The sequence below is a fragment of the Mobula hypostoma genome, chromosome 22 (assembly GCF_963921235.1).
Source record: "Mobula hypostoma chromosome 22, sMobHyp1.1, whole genome shotgun sequence".
In the NCBI taxonomy this organism is placed as follows: domain Eukaryota; kingdom Metazoa; phylum Chordata; class Chondrichthyes; order Myliobatiformes; family Myliobatidae; genus Mobula; species Mobula hypostoma.
In genome coordinates this window covers 59,316,841-59,340,119 of record NC_086118.1, presented here as the reverse complement: position 1 = coordinate 59,340,119, position 23,279 = coordinate 59,316,841, and the positions used below count along the sequence as shown (strand labels likewise).

The window sequence follows — 23,279 nt, the reverse complement described above, 5'->3', positions numbered from 1 at the left end:
GAACGATCGGCGATAGTGAGGGCAGGAACGATCGGGGATAGTGAGGGCAGGAACGATCAGCGATAGGGCGGGAACGATCAGGGATAGTGAGGGCAGGAACGATCGGGGATAGTGAGGGCAGGAACGATCAGCGATAGGGCGGGAACGATCAGGGATAGTGAGGGCAGGAACGATCGGGGATAGTGAGGGCAGGAACGATCAGCGATAGGGCGGGAACGATCAGGGATAGTGAGGGCAGGAACGATCGGGGATAGTGAGGGCAGGAATGATTAGGCATAGTGAGACTCGGTATAATCAGGGATAGTGAGGGTAGGAATGATCTGGGATAGTGAAGTGAGGAATGATCAGGGATAGTTAGGTGAGGAACAGTTAGGGATAGAAGAGGAAACATTTGTCTGAAGTTGGAGTCCGACTTTTCTGTGCTTCAGTATTCACCAGTGAGAAGGGACGACAAATGTGAGTCGTGTGAACATGTAAAGGTTATGAATGAGGTAGTACTGAAACTTCTAAAACTCTTTTGGATAGATAAGTTACCCAGGCTGGACAGGATATACCCTTGGTTCCTACTATGGAAGAGGTTGCTGCTTTTGATGATAATTGTTGCATTCTCACTGGCCAGAGGAGTAGTACTAGAAGATTGGAGGGCAAAGAAAGTTACTCCTTTGTTCAAGAAAGGTAATAGGGATAATCCTGGGAATTATAAACCAGTGAGTCCTAGATTAATGAGTATTTTGGGGAAACATAATCCGATTGAGGATAGCCAGCATGGCTTTGAGAGGAGCTGTCATGCCTCATGAGGCTGATTGACTTTTTCAAAGAAGTGACAAAGGAAATTGATGAAGGTAGACAGTGTGTGTGGTGTGTATTGGTTTTAGTAAGGTATTCGACAAAGTTGCCAATGGTAGGCTCATTCAGAAAGTCAGGAGACATAGGGTCCAGGGAAACGTGAGTGTGTAGATTTGGAATTGGCTTGCCCAGAGAAGGCAGAGAGGGTATTAGTAGACGGAGTACTCTGCCTTGAGGTCGGTAACTCGTGGTGTCTTCCGCGAGATTGGTTCTGGGACCTCTGCTCTTTTTGATTTTATAAATGACTTGGATGAGCAAGTGAAAGGGTGGGTGAATAAGTTTGCAGATGACATGAAGGTTGGTGGAGTTGTGGATAGTGTAGGCTGTCATAGGTTACAACCGAACATTGACAGGGTGCAGAAGTGGCAGATAGAATTCAACCAATCTGGAAAAGTGAGAAGTTCTGCACTTTGAAGGGTTGAAATTGATGACAGTACAAAGTTAATGGCAGGATTTTTAACCATGTGGGAGAGCAGAGGGTTCTTGGGATCCACGTCCATAGATCCCTGAAGGTGCTTTACTGGGGATAGGATGGTTAAGAATGCATATGGTGTGATGGCCTTACTAGTCAGGGGATTGAGTTCAAGAGCTGCGAGGTAATATTACAGCTCTATAAAACCCTGGCTGACCACACTTAAAAGTATTGTATTCAGTGCTAGTCGGTTCATTGTAGAAAGGATGTGGAAGCTGTAGAGAGGGTGCAGAGGAAATTTATCAGGATGATGCCTGGATTAAAGAACATATCTTATGAGGATAGGTTGAGTGAGTTTGGGCTTTTTTCTTTGAAGAGAAGGCAGACGAGAGGTGACTTGATAGATGTGTACAAGATGATAAGAGGGATAGATCGAGTGGATCATTAGAGTCTTTTTCCCAGGTGGCAATGGCTAATATGAGAGGACATACTTTAAAGGTGATTGATTGAAAGTCTATGGGGGTGTCAGAGTTAAGTTTTTTTAAACAGAGACTGGTGGGTGCTTGGAATCTGCTGCCAGGGGTGGTGGTAGAGGCAGATATGTTAGGGATATTTAACAGACTCTTGGATAGGCACATAGATGATGGAAAAATGGAGGGCTATGTGGGCGGTAAGGATTAGATTAATTCTGGAGTATGTTAAATGGATAGCACAACATTGTGGGCCAAAAGCTATGCTGTTCGGATGTTCTAAGTACTAAGGAGTTGACAGGTAGGTAGGTGTACAAGCAAGTGTAACAAGTAGGCTGAGAATCTATTTAGCATCTTAACCTTTCCTGCAAAAGGTCTGAGTTTGGAATTGGGGAATACTGTTACATCAGACTGTTTCACCAGGCAGTTTGATCACAGCTGATCTGCATCCTGACTCCATTGTTGTGGTCTGAAAATTCAGATTGATAAAAGTTGCATCTTTCCAAACCTCTGAATTGCAGGTTTACCTGACCTGCCAACCTGGTGCTTTGGAAAGTTGTAACTTTATATTCTCATGTTGTAAGTTCTACAGCCACTGGTGAAGCATTTGTACTGCAGGGAACAGATTTGTGCAAGTCCCAGGGCTGCCTTATAAGGTGACCAGGACTAGACTGAAACTTGACTAGAATAATCCAGGGATGGGGGACCCCCTCCCCACCAGAGTGGTGCTCCTTGAGCACATGGGAGGGTGACAGGGGATGGAATAAATGATTGGAATTTGATGGAGGAGGTAGGGGAGAAACTGGGCTGGTGACAGTGAATGAATGAGATTGGTAAAACAAGAGTCAGCATTCAGGATCATTGAGATGTGATCAGGGCTCAATGAGCTGCCAGTGGAAGTGGATGCAAGTTTGATTACAACATTTAAGAGAAGTTTAGATAGGTACATGGGTGGGAGGGGTATGGATGGTTATGGTCCAGGTGCAGGTCGATGGCACTAGGCAGAATAATAATTAAACATGGACTAGGTGAATCGAAGGGCCTGTTTCTGTGTTGTAATGCTCTGATTATTGCAAGAGATATCGTAGGAAAGGTGGATAATAGGGCTGAAGATGAGGTAGCTGGTTTACAAACAGGGGCAATGTGTAGTGAGAAATGGCTGTTAATAGGGCAAAATTGCAGTCAACAGGATGAGTTGCAATGTAAAAGATGGACAAAATTGAAAAGGTGAATACAGGACTAAAGGTGTTGTAATTGAATGTGCGCAGGATACAGAATAAAGAGATGAATTTGTAGCACAGTTGCATATTAGCATATATGATGTTGTAGGCATCACTGAATCATGGCTGAAAGAAGATTATAGCTGGGAGCTTAATGTCCAAGGATACACATTTTATCGAAAGTATAGGCAGGAAGCCAGAGGGGTTGGCGTTGCTCTGTTGGTAAAAAATGAAATCAAATCATTAGAAAGAGGTGACATAGGGTCATAAGATTTTGAATCATTGTGGGTAGAGTGAGTGAACTGCAAGGGTAAAAAGACCCTGATAGGATTGTATACAGACCCCCAAACAGTAATAAGGATGTGATCTGCAAATTACAACGGGAGATAGAAAATGCATGCCAAAAGGGCAATGTTACAATGCTCATGGGGGATTTCAATATTTCAAAATCAGTTTGGTGCTGGATTACAGGAGGGAGAATTTCCAGAGTGCCTATGAGATGGCTTTTCAGAGCAGCTTGTGGTTGAACCCGCTAGAGGATCAGCTGTTCATCAGCAATGAACTGGAATTGATCACAGAGTTTAAGGTAAATTGACTATTAGGGGCAGGTGATCATAATTTGATCAAATTCACTCTGAAATTTGAGAAGGAGAATCTAAAGGCAGATGTATCAGTATTACAGTGGAGTAAAGGAAATTACAGAGACATGAGAGAGGAGTTGGCCAGAATTGACCAGAAGAGACACTGGCAGGGATGACAGCAGAGCAGCAATGGTTGCAATTTCTGGAAGCAATTTGGAAGGCACGGGATATATACATCCCAAAGAGGAAGAAGTATTCTAAAGGCTAGATGACACAACCATGGGAAGTCAAATCCAAAGAGAAGGCATACAAAAGAGCAAAAATTAGTGGGAAGTTAGAGGATTGGGAAGGTAACTAAAAAAGTCATTAAGAAGGTAAGGATGGAACGCAAAAGAAAGCTAGCCAATAATATTAAAGAGGATACAGAAAGTTTCTTTAGATATATAAGGTGTAAAAGATGAGAGTTGATACCAGACCAGTGGAAATGATGCTGAAATGCTGCTGGCATAGCATAGAAGCATTAGTGGTTAAGGGTACAAATAATTAGTCTTGTGGATGTGGTGTAGGTGAAACAGAATGCTTTTGAGAGCTCTTGCAAGGGGGCAAATAGGCTTAATGCTGGGAGGTGGTGATTCTATGGGGATAAAATTGCCTGGTTTGAAGTTGACTAGTTTTACTCTCACCACAGAACTCGTGCCCAGAAGTAAACGCTGGCTTTCTCTCAAGGCTGACATTCTGGTGGTTTACTGAGTAAGTCACAGTACTCCTAAGAAAGTACACTGTCACCTTATCAGTTTAAAACAACTGTCCTTTGAGGTGAAAACGGGTGCCTTCTGATATTATCTGACAGTGAAATGGTGTCAATGCCAATACATTTGCAAGAAATCTTAAAGGAGGCTTTCTCTCAAGCAGATTATTGCCGCTCAGTGCCTTACCCTCACCTGAAAGGAATTGTGACATGGACCAGTCACTCACATTTCCCATTCTGCCCAACACTCTCTCATCTACTTGCTCTGTTGTCCCCAACACTTCCACGTCTACCAACCCACCATGACTCCATTGTTCCCAACACCCCCACATCTACCAGCCCACCACAACTCCATTGTCCCCAACACCCCCACATCTACCAGCCCACCACAACTCCATTGTCCCCAACACCCCCACATTTACCAGTCCACCATGACTCCATTGTCCCCAACACCCCCACATCTATCAGCCCACCATGACTCCATTGTCCCCAACACTCCCACATCTACCAGCCCACCACGACTCCATTGTCCCCAACACCCCCACATCTACCAGCCCACCACGACTCCATTGTCCCCAACACTCCCACATCTACCAGCCCACCATGACTCCATTGTTCCCAACACCCACATTTACCAGTCCACCATGACTCCATTGTCCTCAACACACATACATCTACCAGCCCACCACGACTCCATTGTCTCTAACACACACATATCTACTAGCCCACCATGACTCCATTCTCCCAGCATGCACACATCTACCAGCCCACCACGACTCCATTGTCTCTAACACACATACATCTACCAGCCCACCACGACTCCATTGTCTGCAACACACATACATCTACCAGCCCACCGTGACTCCATTGTCCCCAACGCTCCCACATCTACCAGCCCACCGTGACTCCATTGTCTCTAACACACACATATCTACTAGCCCACCATGACTCCATTCTCCCAGCATGCACACATCTACCAGCCCACCACAACTCCATTGTCTGCAACACACATACATCTACCAGCCCACCACGACTCCATTGTCTGCAACACTCCCACATCTATCAGCCCACCATGACTCCATTGTTCCCAACACCCACATCTATCAGCCCACCATGACTCCATTGTTCCCAACACCCACATTTACCAGTCCACCATGACTCCATTGTCCTCAACACACATACATCTACCAGCCCACCACGACTCCATTGTCTCTAACACACACATATCTACCAGCCCACCATGACTCCATTCTCCCAGCATGCACACATCTATCAGCCCATCACGACCCCATTGTCTCTAACACACATACATCTACCAGCCCACCACAACTCCATTGTCCCCAACACTCCCACATCTACCAGCCCACCGTGACTCCATTGTCCCCAACACCCACATCTACCAGCCCACCACAACTCCATTGTCCCCAACACTCCCACATCTACCAGCCCACCGTGACTCCATTGTCCCAACACCCACATCTACCAGCCCACCACAACTCCATTGTCCCCAACACTCCCACATCTATCAGCCCACCATGACTCCATTGTCCCCAACACTCCCACATCTATCAGCCCACCATGACTCCATTGTCCCCAACACCCACATCTATCAGCCCACCATGACTCCATTGTTCCCAACACCCACATCTATCAGCCCACCATGACTCCATTGTCCCCAACACCCACATCTATCAGCCCACCATGACTCCATTGTCAGCTGCGTGACTTTAAGCTCATCAGGCCCGATTCTCATCCACCCCGCCAGTGGCTTTTCTTTCCACGCCTGCATATTTTCCCAGTGCCCTCCCTTTTCTCTTCTACTGGCTGCCTTTTGATCATGTACATTGACAAGCCCACTCTCCTGCTTTCGGTGTTGCTCTGCTGAGCATTGTGGGCACACTATGATAGCACCTGAATGTGTGGCAACACTTGCGGGCCGCCCCCAGCAAATCCATGGACGTGTTGGTATTTAATGCAAACGATGCATTTGACTGTATGTTTTAATGTACATGTGATTAATAGGTTTGTATCTTGAATCCCCTTGTGACTTGCATCTTTGAACTTAATTGCCTGACAATATGCACTGGCTGAGTTTTAATTCCATGGTACATTGTTTTTGATCCCTTTCACGACTCCATTCTCCAGCCACTGACTCCACCTGTCTGCCTGTTAACTGTTGAGGTTGAACTAAACATCTTACAGTCTTAGTGTCATAGTTCATCCTGGGTGAATGTCTATCCACCTACTGTATATATGCCATCATTATGATTGCCACTATTTATTTATTTTCTATATATTGTAATTTATCATATTTTTATGTATTACACTGTACTGCTGCAAAGCAACACCTTTCACAATAGGAACAGAGTGTTAGGAAAGCGTTTAACTGGAGTAAGGGGAAATATAAAGCTATCAGGCTGGAACCTGGAAACATAAATTGGAAACAGATTTTCTTAGAGAAATGTACAGCAGAAATATGGCAAATGTTGAGGGATATTTGCGTGGCATTCTGCATCGGTATGTTCCAATGAGACAGTAAAAGGATGGTAGGGTACAGGAACCGTGGTGTACAAAGGCTGTTGTAATTCTTGTCAAGAAGAAAAGAAAAGCTTACAAAAGGTTCAAAAAGCTGGGTAATGATAGAGATATAGAAAATTTTAAGGCTAGCAGGAAGGAGCTTAAGAAATTAGGAGAGTCAGAAGGGGCCATGAGAAGGCCTTGGCGAGCAGGATTAAGGAATATCCCCAAGGCATTCTACAAGTATGTGAAGAGCAAGAGGATAAGACGTGAGAGAATAGGACCAATGAAGTGTGACAGTGGAAAAGTGTGTATGGAACCGGAGGAGATAGCAGAGGTACTTAATGAATACTTTGCTTCAGTATTCACTACGGAAAAGGATCTTGGCGATTGTAGGGATGACTTACAATGGATTGAAAAGCTTGAGCATATAGACATTAAGAAAGAGGATGTGCTGGAGCTTTTGGAAAGCATCAAGTTGGCTAAGTCTCCTGGACCGGATGAAATGTACCACAGGCTACCGTGGGAGGCGAGGGAGGAGATTGCTGAGCCTTTGGCAATGATCTTTGCATCATCAATGGAGATGGGAGAGGTTCCAGAGGATTGGAGGGTTGCAGATGTTGTTTCCTTATTCAAGAAAGGGAGTAGAGATAGCCCAGGAAATTATAGACCAATGAAGTTGATAAAGGTTGGTAAGCTGATGGAGAAGATCAGGAGAAGCAGGATTTATGAACATTTGGAGAGGCATAATATGATTAGGAATAGTCAGCATGGCTTTGTCAAAGGCAGGTCATGCCTTATGAGCCTGACAGAATTTTTTGAGGATGTGACTAAACATGTTGATGAAGGTAGAGCAGTAGATGTAGTGTATATGGATTTCAGCAAGTCATTTGATAAGATACCCCATGCAAGGCTTATTGAGAAAGTAAGGAGGCATGGGATCCAAGAGGACCTTGCTTTGTGGATCCAGAATTGACTTGCCCACAGAAGGCAAAGAGTGGTTGTAGATGGGTCATATTCTGCATGGAAGTTGGTGACTAGTCGTGAGCCTCAGGGATCTGTTCTGGGACCCCTACTCTTCGTGATTTTTATAAATGACCTGGATGAGGAAGTGGAGGGATGGGTCAGTAAATTTGCTGATGACACAAAGGTTGGGGGTGTTGTGGATAGTGTGGAGGGCTGTCAGAGGTTACAGCGGGACATCAATAGGATGCAAAACTGGGCTGAGAAGTGTCGGATGGAGTTCAACCCAGATAAGTGTGAGGTGGTTCATTTTGGTAGGTCAAATATGATGGCAGAATATAGTATTAATGGTAAGACTCTTGGCAGTTTGAAGGATCAGAGGGATCTTGGGGTCCGAGTCCAAAGGACACTCAAAGCTGCTGCACAGGTTGACTCTGTGGTTAAGAATGCATATGGTGCATTGGCCTTCATTAATTGTGGGATTGAGTTTAGGAGCCGAGAGATAATGTTACAGCTATATAGGATGCTGGTCAGATCCCACTTGGAATACTGTGTTCAGCTCTGGTTGCCTCACTACAGGAAGGATGTGGAAACTATCGGGTGCAGAGGAGATTTACAAGGATGTTGCCCGGATTGGGGAGCATGCCTTATGAGAATAGGTTGAGTGAACTCAGCCTTTTCTTCTTAGAGTGACAGAGGATGAAAGGTGACTTGATAGCCGTGTATAAGATGCTGAGAGGCATTGATCGTGTGGATAGTCAGAGGTTTTTTCCCAGGGCTGAAGTGGCTAACACGAAAGGACACAGTTTTAAGGTGCTTTGAAGCAGGTTCAGAGGAGATGTCAGGGGTAAGTTTTTTACGCAGAGAGTGGTGAGTGTGTGGAATGGGCTGCCAGCAACTGTAGTGGAGGTGGATACGATAAGGTCTTTTAAGAGATTCCTGAATAGGTACATGGAGCTTAGAAAAATAGAGGGCTATGGGTACCCCTAGGTAATTTCTAAAGTAAGCACATGTTTGGCACAGCATTGTGGGCTGAAGGGCCTGTATTTTGCTGTAGGTTTTCTATGTTTCTATGACATATGTCAATGATAATGAATCTGATTCTGAGAAAAATCTGCAAGACTGAGGAATGTGCTGAGGCGTTGATCTGTAGAGTGCTTGTTGGCATATGATGCCTCGAGTGGTACTTGGTTTTGAATAAAAGCACTAGTTCTGATCTGTTTACAACTGTCTCCACAGTTTGGCAATATGCGGTTACAGGCGCTCTCTGGAGGACAAGGATCTCTGGGCACTGAACCATGAGGACAAGTCAGAGGTCATTGTGCCAAAACTGCTGAAAGAATGGGAGAAAGAGAAGCTGAAGGCACAAAGGTAATGGGGACTCCGTCCCCCTCACATGCTAACAGATTGTTTATCTCAGAAGTAAACGATTGCTGGGAGTGAGTGAGAGGCAGGAATCTGACGCAAGAAATCGGGTGTTGTACGTAGGACTAGGTGAAAGGTGTCGGAGTTAAGGTACAGAATCTCAGATATGCAAGGTGGAATCTAATCAAGGAATTTATATTCAGGATCTTGGATATCCAGTAGTGAGTCACAGGTTAAGAAGGGGTTCGGGGAACCATGTTGCAGAATCAAGGAGATCCACAGTACAAAACCAGCCCCTTCAACCCAAAATGCCCCATCCAAGCTCAACCCACTTGCCGATATTTGGCCTGTAACTTCGTAAACCTCTCCTCTCCATGCACCTGTCTAAATGCCTTTCAAAATATGTTATTGTACTTGCCTAGGTTCCCCTGTAATTTTTGATAAACTTCACTCTCTACCCTACCATTTATTCCAGTGTATCTACAAACATACCAACCATGCTTTGTGCATTCTTATTCAAATCACTGATATAGAGAACAATAGGCCCTGCCTGATCCCTGAGAAACACCACTAGTCATGGGCTTCCAGTCCCAAGACCTGGCACTGAACGTCAGTAAGATGAAAAAGCTGATTGTGGACTTCAGGAAGGGTAAGACGAAGGAACACATACCAATCCTCATAGAGGGATCAGAAGTGGAGAGAGTGAGCATTTTCAAGTTCCTGGGTCTCAAGATCTCTGAGGATCTAATCTGGTCCTTATCGATGTAGTTATAAAGAAGGCAAGACAGCAGCTATACTTCATTAGGAGCTTGAAGAGATTTGGCATGTCAACAAATACACTCAAACATGTCTATAGTTGTAACGTAGAGAGCATTCTGACAGGCTGCATCACTGTCTGATATGGAGAAGCTACTGCACAGGGCCAAAAGAAGCTGCAGAATGTTGTAAATCTAGTCAGCTCCTTGGGAACTAGCCTACAAAGTACCCAGGGAGCGGTATCTCAGAAAGGCAGTTTCCATTATTAAGGACCTACAGCACCCAGCGCATGCCCTTTTCTCACTGTTACCATCAGGAAGGAGATACAGAAGCCTGAAGGCACACACTCAGTGATTCAGGAACAGCTTCTTCCCCTCTGATGTCCAATTCCTAAATGGACGTTGAATCTTTGGACACTACCTCACTTTTTTTTAATATACAGTATTTCTGTTTTTGCATGTTTTTAAAATCTATTCAATATACATATACCATAAGACTATAAGACAAAGGAGCAGATGTTGGCCATTCGGCCCATCGAGTCTGCTTCGCCATTTTATCATGAGCTGATCCATTCTCCCATTTAGTCCCACTCCCCCGTCTTTGCTCCATAACCTTTGATGCCCTGGCTACTCAGATACCTATCAATCTCTGCCTTAAATACACCCAATGACTTGGCCTCCACTGCTGCCCGTGGCAACAAATTCCATAGATTCACCACCCTCTGACTAAAAAAATTTCTTCGCATCTCTGTTCTGAATGGGTGCCCTTCAATCCTTAAGTCCTGCCCTCTTGTACTAGACTCCCCCATCATGGGAAACAATTTTGCCACATCCACTTTGTCCATGCCTTCAACATTCAAAATGTTTCTATGAGGTCTCCCCTCATTCTTCTAAACTCCAAGGAATACAGTCCAAGAGCGGACAAACGTTCCTCATATGTTAACCCTCTCATTCCCGGAATCATTCTAGTGAATCTTCTCTGTACCCTCTCCAACGTCAGCACATCCTTTCTTAAATAAGGAGACCAAAACTGCCCACAGTACTCTAAATGAGGTCTCACCAGCGCCTTATAGAGCCTCCACATCACATCCCTGCTCCTATACTCTATTCCTCTAGAAATGAATGCCAACATTGCATTCACCTTCTTCACTACCGACTCAACCTGGAGGTTAACTTTAAGGGTATCCTGTACGAGGACTCCCAAGTCCTGTTGCATTTCAGAACTTTGAATTCTTTCCCCATTTAAATAATAGTCTGCCCGTTTATGTCTTCTGCCAAAGTGCATAACCATACACTTTCCAACATTGTATTTCTTTGGCCACTTCTCTGCCCATTCTTCCAATCCATCCAAGTCTCTCTGCAGACTCTCTGTTTCCTCAGCACAACCGGCCCCTCCACCTATCTTCGTATCATCAGCAAACTTAGCCACAAAGCCATCTATTCCATAATCCAAATCGTTGATGTACAATGTAAAAAGAAGCGGCCCCAACACAGACCACTGTGGAACACCACTGGTAACCAGCAGCCAACCAGAATAGGATCCCTTTATTCTCACTCTCTGTTTCCTGCCAATCAGCCAACGCTCTATCCACGTATGTAACTTTCCTGTAATTCCATGGGCTCTTATCTTGTTAAGTAGCCTCATGTGTGGCACCTTGTCAAAGGCCTTCTGAAAATCCAAATATACAACATCCACTGCATCTCCCTTGTCTAGCCTACTGGTAATTTCCTCAAAAAATTGTAATAGGTTTGTCAGGCAGGATTTTCCTTTAAGGAATCCATGCTGAGTTGATTGATTTACTTATTTATTTATTTTTTTAAAAAAAATTTTCTGTGCTAGAATTATGTATTGCATTGAACTGCTGATGCTAAGTTAACAAATTTCACATCACATGTCGGTGATAATAAACCTGATTCTGAAGAAACAATCTTCCACCATTTCCCTCTGCTCTCTACCATCAAGCTAATTGCATATTCAATTAGCCAGCTCTCCCTGGGATCTAACCCTCCAGAGCAGCTATCAAAGGCCTTACTGAAGTTCATATAAACCACATCTACTGCTATCATCAATTTTCATGGTCACCTCATCAAAAAACTCAATCAAGTTTATAAGATGTGATGTCCTGTGCACAAGGCCATGCTGATTGCTGCTAATCAGCCCTTATCTTTCCAGATGTGCCTATATTTTATCCTTCAGGATCCTCCCTGCCACAGATGTTAGACTTACTGCTCTATAGTTCCCAATTTTTTCCTTTGCCACCCTTCTTAAATAAAAGCTCAACATTTCAAAGGTTCAAAGGTTCATTTATTATCAAAGTATACAACTTTGAAATTCTTCTCCAGATAGCCACAAAATTAAGAAGGAAACGAATAACAGCATGATCATCAACCTCCAAATCCCTCTTCCTCACAGAAAAAATGATCAAAAATGGAAAAGACTCAACGACCCTGAAATCCCCCTCTCCTGCACACAGAAAAATGAGAAAGATCGAGCGAGAAACACAGAATATAAAAAAACTATAAGACTGATAAAAAGTATATAGTCCAAGTCCGTATCTAAAGTGCAGAAAACCTGGGTATTGTTCTCCAGACACAGCAGTAGGCCTTTTCCTCTGCAGCAGTGAGTGATCCACCAGCAATCTGAAGGCAGTCTCCTGTCTGAGTAGCAGAGTGATCCACCAGCAATCAAAAGGTAGTCTCCCCTCTCCATAGCAGAGCGATCCCTCAGCGATAAAAAGGCAGGCTTCCATTTCTGGCAGCAGAGCGATCCCCCAGCAATGCTAAAAGTAGTCTCCCCTCTCCATAACAGAGTGATCCCACCAGCAATCAAAGGCAGTCTTCCCTCTCCATAGCAGAGTGATCCCCCAGCGATAAAAAGGCAGTCTCCCCTTTCTGGCAGCAGAGTGATCCCCCAGCGATCTAAAGGCAGGCAGCCAGCGCTCACCTTCCACATTCGCCTCAATGTTTCATCACTTTAATCAGCAAACAATGGACGCTTTAATCAGTGAAATGGAGTCGAACATCACTCGCGCTCTGTCCTGCAGCCTTCTTGCCACGAGGTTCCTGCACGCTGTCTCTTCCTCCCAGAATCCTCTTAGAGACTACAGAGCGCTGAAACATCATGATCACCAAGCTGCAAATTTGCTACCCTCGAGTCTACCGGCACCTTATCGAAGATGCAAATTTCTCAGTAAGGCAACCCTCCATTTATTGGCTGGGAACTAGTCAAGAGGTTCATTGTGTTCATGGGGATTAGGGGTATTAAGGCCTAGGTAGAGCGGATGTGCAGAGGACTAGCGGGCACAGCCTCAGACGAGAAGGATGTCCCTTTATAACAGAGATGAGGAGGGATTTCTTTAGCCAGAGGATGGTGAATCTGTGGATTTCATTGTCATAGTTAGCTGTGAAGCCCAAGTCATTGAGTATATTTAAAGTTGAGGCTGATAGCTTCTTGATTAGTAAGGGCGTCACAGATTATGGAGAGAAGGCAGGAGAATGGAGTTGAGAGGGATGATAAATCAGACTCAATGGGCTGATTCTGCTCCTATGTCTTATGGGTATTATGTAGATACATGGGAGTAAGTTATAGGCTGGGATCTAACCGTGAAGTGAAGGGAGCTTTATACGTAAAATAACAGATACCTGGAAGAGGGTTCCACGAGTTTCATAGGCTTGATGTTGTGAATGAAACTACATATCCAAGGCAATAAGTTACTATTGTATGATCCTTCCTTGGCCAGGAAGCAAGAGGTGTTTGACAAGCATTCGCTCATGATGAACAATCTGGAGGGTGAGCCCCAGGAAGCTGAAGTTCTCGTTTCCAACAAGGCGCAGCAGAAGAAGCCTTCGTTCCTCTTAGCTCTGTGCAAGACCTTTGCTCCGTACTTCCTTGTGGGATCAGCACTGAAGTTTTTCCAGGATCTGCTATCCTTTGTCAATCCACAGCTTCTCAAGTACGACATTTATAGTCTAAAGTTACTAATTGTTCCTCATATTGAATCCTTATCTCAATTCTGTCCAGCTGCTCCTGAAAGAAAAAGCAACATTTTAATATACTCCAGCTGGCCATTTACATTCTAACCTTGTCCTGATTTCCTCTGGGATATTAAGAGGGATCCTTGCCCCCTCTCATTCCTCCTCCAGGATGAATTACAAATCTCCACACTCAGCTGGGAGTTCCTGGGTCTATGCCCTCCACACATGACTCCAGAGCAGATGAGCAGAAATACCAGGCTGCAACTTCTCCCAAGTTTGTCCGAACCAGGTGGCATAGAAGTGGGGAGTAGGAGAGGGGAAGATGGGAATGAAAGATTAAACTCACGTAGTATAGCACAGGTATCGTGGTCCACTGATACATAACCCTATGGTTCTGATGCAGTGTTTCTTTCTACAGATGTTACTCGACCCACTGAGTTCTTCCAGCAGACTGATTGTAACATAACTCTGCGCCCTTTTCGTTTGCTTTCCCTATGCTCCCATCAAACTTCACTCCCTCTCACCCCAACCAGTTCTACCACACACATGATGGTTGTCCATCTTGTCCAACAATGACAGAAAACAGAGAACCTGTGGAGGAGAGTTTTTAAGGTGGAAAGCAGCTGCAGTGGGGCAGTTCCTCTCTCTCAACCTCAGAAGTCCGGGTCCAGTGGTTCAAGCATCACAAACTGGGATCTTCCTTGGTGGCAGTGGACGACCGTGGCGTCTTCTGTGCCTTGTCATGCCCTTCGCCCTTCACAGTGCATCACACTACCGCCTTTCTGGCCTTTGGATTTCACTGTAAATCTCATCCACCCAGTTAGCCAGAGTTGACTTTGCATGCTAAGACAAGCACATCGCTTTTTCACCAGAGTATGAGGCTGCACGCTACCCTCATCTGGTTTAGCCTGCCTGTCGAAACGATGTACCGGGGTGTGGCTGCTCTCGCATGCAAGCAGCTACTTAGAGCCGCAGGTGAGAACTGAGTGACTGGTAGAGATCAAAGGTGAGTGAACTGTCCTAGGATGGACATGACAAACCCTCCCACTAGAGGTGCTACCCCTCCCTGGACATCCTATACACCCCACCACATATATATGCACCATTTAACCCCTATGTCCTTGTAGCATAGTAGCACAATGGTATTACAGTTGGAGGCATCAGAGTTCAATCCCAGTGCTCTCTGCAAGGAGTCTCATACGTCCTACCCTTGCAATGCATGGGTTTTCCCCAGGTGGTTCGGTTTCCTCCCACAGTCCAAAGACGTACCAGGTGGGTGAATTGGTCATTGTAAGTTGTCCCGTGATTTGGTTAGGGTTAAATTGGGGGTGTCAGAGGTTTCTGGGTGGCATGGCTCAAAGGGTTGGAAGGGCCTACTCTGCACTCATCAAATAAATTAAAATAAAAAATTCAGAGCAAAGCTCCACATCATGGGATGAAGTTCAAACTCGGCACAGGATTGAACCCTGTCACTGGAATTTGAAGCAGCAACTCTGCCAGATGAGGAGGAGGAATTTCTTTAGTCAGAAAGAGGTGAATTTCTGGAATTTGTTGCCACAGGCAGCTGTGAAGGCTAAGTGAGTATGTGATTGGTTGGGGCATGAAGGGATATGGGAAGAAGGCAGGAGATTGGGACTGAGAGGAAAATTGAATCAGTTATGATGAAATGGTGGAGTAGACTCGATGGGCCAAATGGCCCAATTATGCTGCTATATATTATAGTCTTATAGAGCCAGGCTGCCTGGTAAACTGTTGTATGCCAGGGAGCTGGTGATGTGCTGTATGATTGCTGGCCTGGGCATAGTCACTGACACATTCTCTTGCTCTCTCTCTCTCCCTTTCAGCATGTTGATTTCATTCACTGATGACCCTGAGGCCAGGACTTGGTGGGGATATGGCATCGCTATTCTGATGTTCATCTCCACGGCCCTGCAGACCCTCCTCCTCCACCAGCACTTCCACTACTGCTTTGTGACTGGCATGCGACTGCGGACAGCCATCATTGGAGCCATATACCGCAAGGTGAGAGAGCCCATAGGGTTGGAGATGGTGACTAATAACTAAGAGAGAGAGTTTAAGTGTCACTCTGGTTTGACTGAAAGCAGAAGTTTAGCTTTATTTGTCACATAAGACCATAAGACATAGGAATAGAATTAGGCCATCTGGACCATCAAGTCTGCTCCGCCATTCAATCATGGCTGAACCTTTTTTTTAAAAATCTCCTCCTCAACCTCAGTTCCCAGCCTTCTCCCCATAACCTTTGATGCCATGTCCAATCAAGAATCTATGGGGTGGGCGTCACGTGAGGCTTTATTGCAATTAATGGCTGAACTAAGAAAATTAAGAACAGAGCTTAGAGACGTGAAGATGTGCTATGATAAAGCTATGAAAAGACAGGATAAAATGGATAAGAAACTTCAGAAGATGGAAAGAACAATGGAACATATTAATGATAGAGTGGAAAAAACAAAATGATGTGCTTGCCTGGAATACGGAAAGAAATCAACTCTTGGAGAAAGTGGACGTGTTGGAAAATTTTAGTAGACGTAACAATATTAAAATTGTTGGTCTTAAAGAAGGTATAGAGGGAGATAATCCAATAGAATTTTTTCAAAGATGGATCCTGAAAACCTTGCAAATGAAAGAGGAAGACCGATCAATTGAAATTGAGCGGGTACATAGAGCTCTAAGACCAAAACCACAAGATGACCAATATCCACGATCAATTTTAATAAAATTCTTCAGATTTCAAGACAAAGAAAGGATTCTACAGGCGGCTGCCCAAGCTGCCAAGAAGAGAAAAGGGCCACTGATGATAGAAGGGAAGAAAATTTTTTTTTTACCCTGACATAAGTTATGAACTTTTGAAGAAAAGGAAGAAATTTAATCCAGTGAAAAAAGCCCTATGGGATCACGGTTATCAATTTATATTGCGTTATCCTGCAACTTTGAAGTTTTTTTGCCTGGTGGAGAAAAAAGATTTTTTGACGATTACCAGAAAGCGGAGGAGTTTGTATGAGATTCTTTGAATATTCACCAGATACAAGAACAAACCCAGGGGAGCGAGATGGATTGAAGATGAAGACTGGATCAAGGATTAGGCCTGTTGGATTTTTAGGCAGATGAATATATAAATATATTATTAATTATATGAGGGAGGGGAAGAAAGGTTAAAATTTGAGGACTATTAGCTGGGAATAATGACATTAATTTTTTATATGTATATATTTTTATATATATATATATATATATATATATATACACACAATTTTTTGTTACGGGTGAGCTGGAAGAAACACTGACCAATCGCTATGTTATTCATGTGTGCAAGCGTGGCAATAGCCACGACCCGCATAATGGAGGGGGGTAGTGTTGTGTATCTTTTCATTCACAACATTAGTGGGGGGGTTTTTTGTTTTTTCTTTTTTTGTATCTTATCCATCTTTTTTTTTCTTTTTTTGCCTGGATGATTGGGAGGGAAACACGTAGCAACATGGTGAAGTTCAAAGAGATTCCCCAGGGAACTATGAGAGTTGAGAAGCTAAGTAATGTTTTAGACTTTAAGAGATAAATATGAAACATTTTTGAATATTGGGAGCCTTTATTTACAGCTCCGATGATAAAAAAATCTTGGTGTCTTGGGGAAAGTAAAAAATATATATTAAATTTATTTTTAATCCCATGGAGCATGTGCAAACCTTCCAATACTCAGGCGGTTCTCTTTTTTTTTCTTTTTTCTTTAGGTAGGAGTATATATCGGGGGGAGGGGGAGGGTAGATATTATTTTCTCATGTATTTACTTTGAAAACTCAATAAAAATTATATTAAAAAAAGAATCTTTCAATCTCTGCCTTAAGTACAGCCAATAACCGGGCCTTCACAGCTGCAAGTGGCAACAGATTCCACAAATTCACCACCTTTTGGCTAAAGAAATTTCTCCGCATCTCTGTTTTGAAAGGGCGCCTCTCTATCCTGAGGTTGTGCCCGCTTGTCCTAGACTCTCCCACCATGGGAAACATCCTTTCCACATCTACTCTGTCTAGGTCTTTCAACATTCGAAAGGTTTCAATGAGATCCCCCCTCATCCTTCTGAATTCCAGTGAGTACAGACCCAGAGCCATCAAACGTTCCTTGTATGATAACCCTTTCATTCCCAGAATTATCCTTGTGAACCTCCTCTGGACCCTCTCCAATGCCAGTACATCTTTTCTAAGATGAGAGGCCCAAAACTGTTCACGATACTCAAGTTGAGGCCTCACCAGTGCCTTATAAAGCCTCAGCATCACCTCCTTGCTCTTGTATTTTAGACCTCTTGAAATGAATGCTAACATTGTATTTGCCTTCCTCACCACCAACTCGACCTGCAAGTTAACCTTCAGGGTGTTCTGTACAGTGGCGGCACCAGAGAATTTTTTCTTGCTGGTGCTACAGTGGGGCTGAATTATTCAGTGATGGTGCTGAGGGATGTGCCCTGTGGTACTATGTATTCGCAAGGCCAGACGAGTGGAGTTGAAAAGTCAGTTTCAAGCATTATGTGCCTACTATAAATGCCTCTGTTGATTCACAAGCAACAGCAATTGATAAATGTAATATAGAAGTGAACTGTATCAGTGTCAACAGCATTGGAGACAACCCGGGCTACACAGAGCATAAACAAACAAACCAACAGAGCATCCGACCCACAGCGCACAACATGAATCGCGCACAACATGAATCACGCACCAAACACGCAATCAGTGTCAAATGCGTGCTTTTCATCTGAAAAACACAACACTAACCCACAATGTCCACTGCTATTCACATTACATAGACAGACAATGCCAAAAGATACACCGTTATTAAAGTCAAATAAGGCAAACAACAGATGCAAGGCTTTACCAGGAGATGGACAAATCGTACTCTGACCATGCAATACCTCAATTAATTTGGCTACTGAATTTAAAACAAAAATCAACAGAATTACCACTTGGAAGTCTAAGCAAAAGTATAGTCATACTTTATTGATAACGAAAACTAATTTCCCCCGGGATCAATAAAGTATGACTATGACTATGGAAATCTAAGCAAAACCAGTCGGCTTAATAGCAGTAAATGTAATAGTTTAGGATTTGCAGGAAACATAAGGACTATGCGGTATCCACCACAAAATAATAATAATAATCATCATCATTAGTCTTGGCCCGAATTTAAAAAAAAATCAACTGCACTCACCATTGATGTTTTCAGAGAAGCACAATGCGTCTGTTGTTGTGATTGGTGGTAAAAGCATCAATGATTTTATGGATGTCAAGTGCTTTGGTCCCCCGGCTGTTTATGGCCAACAGGGCCAAGTTGCTGTTCCGAGCATCACCGCTGCTATTCCTTGGGTAGTTTTTGAGGCGTCTGAGGCAAGAGAAACTCCGTTCGCATGAGGCAGATGTCACAGGTAGAGTCAGTAATATGTAAATTAGTTTGTATAAATCTATAAATGCATCGTGGTAGGGTCTCACTGGAGCTAGAAATTCCACTGTGTCATTCACTGTCTGTCCTTGCGAGAGACTCAACCACAGCTCTCACATACTCACGATTTTCTTGGGCAATCTTTGCATGTCCTTTGTCAAGCATATTTTCCAATCTTGAACCATCTTGTTTTCTCAATCTGAATTCGGCCCATGTCTCCATAGCAAACTTATGAGCTGCACTTACATGGTGGGTTTTAAAAGCTGTTGTAGCTTTCTGCCAGTTGTGGTAACCAGTGACAGTGAAAGTAGACTCAGAATGGAACCCATGTCCTCTACACAGAAAATGCCTGTATGTGAAGCAGAATGTAGTATCTTTTGTGATCGAATATTCCAGTCAGTCAAACCAGCCATGAATAAAACTCCTTTGCTGATTGCCAAATGTTGCAAGCAGCGAAGGGTACTTTCTCAATGCTGGCCAACGGGGTCCTTCCTCAGGGTGCTGGCTAACATCGCTGACAGTATTGCCACTAGCACTAAGAGCAGCTTCATCCACGTTCTCATCCGAATCCCGCTCCGTTTTTTTGTTCCCCTACTTAGCCCTCACACTCCTTCGATAATCTGCTGTCGTCCTCATCCCCACTTACTTCTTTCTGTATGTCACTTTCAATTAAGACATGCTCAGGCTGAGACACCACTGATTCCTCTGGATGAGGTCATTTTCTCACTAAAAATCGATCCATTTTTCACGCCAGCCAAAGTAATGCACGTGCCAGGCCCACGCTAGCTTGTAAAAGCACAATGTGTGTGTGTGTGTGTGTGTGTGTGGGGGGGGGCATCCGTTAGTCTTGCGAGACCACAGATCTGCGCCTGGATGTATACTATCAATCTCTCGCGTGAGTGAGAGTGAGTGATGTCACAACCTTAAGTGATCTTAGATCAGTTTAACTGATCTGAGGACGGCAACAGCAAGACATTGACAATGAACAAATAAGCAGAAGTGTAGAATATATCTGACAGAGTTTATAACTTTATTGCTGCGCGGTTGCTATGGTAATTGGGTGCGCTGTTTCACTAGATCAACTGGAGAAACGAGCGGTATTCAAAACTATACAGAGAAAGCAAAGCAGCTGCAATTTGTATATGAAATTTCAGTTAATTTCGTGGTGGTGCTACTCTGGTGCTATTGCAATTTTTTCTGGGGCTATAGCACCAGCCAGCACCACCTTAGCGCCGCCCCTGGTTCTGCACAAGGGCTCCCAAGTCTCTCTGCATCTCAGATTCCTGGATTTTCTCCCTGTTTAGAAAATAGTCCACGTATTTATTTCTGCTACCAAAGTGCATGAACATGCATTTTCCAACATTGTAATTCATTTGCCACTCTCTCGCCCATTCTCTGCCCTAATCTGTCTAAGTTCTTCTGCATCCTATCTGTTTCCTCAACACCTCCTGCCCCTCCACCAATCTTCATATCATCTGCAAACTTGGCAGCAAAGTAAACTATTCCATCATCTAAATCATTTATATACAGCATAAAAAGAAGTGGTCGCAAAACCAACCCCTGCGGAATGGCAATGATCACTGGCAGCCAACCAGAAAAGGATCCTTTTATTCCCACTCACTGCCTCCTACCATTCAGCAAATGCTCTAACCATGATAGTAACTTTCCCGTAATACCATGGGCACTTAAGTTAGTAAGCAGCCTTGTGTGTGGCACCTTGTCAAAGGCCCTCTGAAAGTCCAAATATACAACATCCACTGCATCCCCTTTACCTATCCCACATAATCTCCTCAAAGAATTCCAACAGGTTTGTCAGGCAGAATTTTCCCTGAAGGAAACCATGCTAACTTTGTACTACCTTGTCCTGTGTCACCAAGTACTCCATCACCTCATCCTTAACAATTGACTCCAACATCTTCCCAACCACTGAGGTCAGGCTAACTGGTCTGTAATTTACTTTCTGCTGCCTTCCTCCTTTCTTAAAGAGTGGAGTAACATCTGCAATTTTCTAGTCCTCTGGCACCATACCAGAGTCCAAATGATTTTTGAAAGATTAAAGATGCCACCACAATCTCTAATGCTATCTCTTTCAGAACCCTAGAGTGCGGTTCCTCTGGTCCTGGTGACTTATGTACCTTTAGGTCTTTCAGCTTTTTGAGCTCCTTTTCTCTTGTAACAGTAACTGCACCCACTTCTCCTCAACACACTACAACATCAGCACACTGCTAGCGTCTTCCATAGTGAAGACTGATGTAAAATACTCATTTACTTCATCAGCCATTTCCTTGTTCCCTGTTATTATTTCTGCTGCCTCATTTTCTAGCGCCCTATGTCCACTCTCATTTCTCTTTTATTTTTAACGTACTTGAAAAAACTTTTACTATCCACTTTGATATTATTTGCCAGATTGCTTTCATATTTCATCTTTTCCCTTCTAATGATTTTTTTAGTTGCTTTCTATCAGTTTTTAAAAACTTTCCAATCCTCTATCTTCCCACTAATTTTTCTTTGTTGTATGCCCTTTCTTTTGCTTTTACAATAACTTTGACTTCCCTTGTCAGCCACAGTTGTACTATTTCACCATTTGAGTATTTCTTCATTTTTAGAATACACTTGTCCTGCACCTTCATCATTTTTCCCATTGCTGCTCTGCTGACGTCCCTGCCAGCAGCTCCTTCCAATTTACTTTGGCCAATTCCTCTCTCATATAACTGTAATTTACCTTTCTCCACTGAAATACTGCTACATCAGACTTTATTTTCTCCCTATCAAATTTCAAGTTGAACACAATCATATTGTTATCACTGGTTCCTAAGGAGTCTTTTACCTTAAGCTCCCTAATCGCTTCTGGTTCATTACATAACACCCAGTCGAGTATAACTGAACCCCTAGTAGGCTCAACAGCAAACTGCTCTAAAAAGCTATCTCTCAGACATTCAACAAACTCACTCTCTTGAGATTCATTGCCAACCTGATTTTCCCAATCGACCTGCATGTTAAAATCTCCCATGACTACCATATCATTGCTCTTTTGACTCACCTTTTCTATTTCCTGTTGTAACCTATGGTCCGCCTCCCAGCCACTGTTGGGAGGCCTGCATATAACTGCCTTCAACAACTTTTTACCCTTGCATTTTCTTAACTCAGCCCATAAGGATTCAACATCTTCCGATCCTATGTCGCATCTTTCTACTGATTTGATGCCATTTCATTAACAGTAGTGGGCCAGCTGCTGGCGCAATGAGTTCAAATCCAAGTTGGGCCACCCCCGAGCACGGGTTGAGCGTCAAGCTAGCCACTCAGCCTCGTAAAAAAAAAAAAGGGTCGAGTCAGGAACGTTCATATCGTGACCCGGTTAAGCCAAAAGGAGACCAATCCTGACACCACGTGCCAGACAAGAATGGCAGACTGTCTGGTGCGACCCGCTTAAAAAAAACAGCAGTGCAACACCACCCCCTCTGCCTACCTTCCTATCCCTCTGATATAATGTGCAACCTCGAACATTCAGCTCCCAACTACAACCATCCTTTAGCCACGATTCCGTGATGGCCACAACATCATACCTGACAATCTGTAACAGTGCAACAAGATCATCCACCTTTTTTCTTATACTACACACATTTAGATATAGCACCTTGGGTACCGTATTTGCTATCCTCTCTGATTCTGTATCACTAATGACTTGATACTCAGCCTATTGGCTGCAACGAAGTCCCATCACCTGCCCTTCCTTACAATCTGAGACTGCAAGCTATCTTTACTTTTTTTACCATCCGTCCTATCCTGAGTCCCTTCACTCCAGTTCCCAACTCCCTGCCAAGTTAGTTTAAACCCTCCCCAACAGCTCTAACAAACCTGCCTGCTAGAATATTGTTTTGAAACATGTACTTTAAAACATGCAGCTATATGCGTCATTGGCATCAAATCAAATCAGTAAGGGTTGTGCTCTGCAGCCCACAAATGTTGCCACATTTCCAGCACCAACATC

At 43.8% G+C, this 23,279-nt stretch overlaps 1 protein-coding gene across 4 annotated transcripts in view; it reads left to right on the top strand.

The window, feature by feature from the left end:
- abcc3 (ATP-binding cassette, sub-family C (CFTR/MRP), member 3) overlaps nucleotides 1-23,279 on the top strand; it is a 202,939-nt gene that overhangs the window by 92,688 nt on the left and 86,972 nt on the right. For all 4 annotated transcript variants that reach the window (XR_010015794.1, XM_063030694.1, XM_063030695.1 and 1 more), the window contains exons 6-9: nucleotides 4,218-4,279; nucleotides 8,997-9,128; nucleotides 13,618-13,830; nucleotides 15,697-15,874. Coding sequence is in view for 3 of the 4 variants with exons in the window: in XM_063030694.1 (XP_062886764.1) it covers nucleotides 4,218-4,279; nucleotides 8,997-9,128; nucleotides 13,618-13,830; nucleotides 15,697-15,874 (585 nt within the window). In the remaining variant the exon portion in view is untranslated. The remainder of the gene's footprint in view (nucleotides 1-4,217; nucleotides 4,280-8,996; nucleotides 9,129-13,617; nucleotides 13,831-15,696; nucleotides 15,875-23,279) is intronic.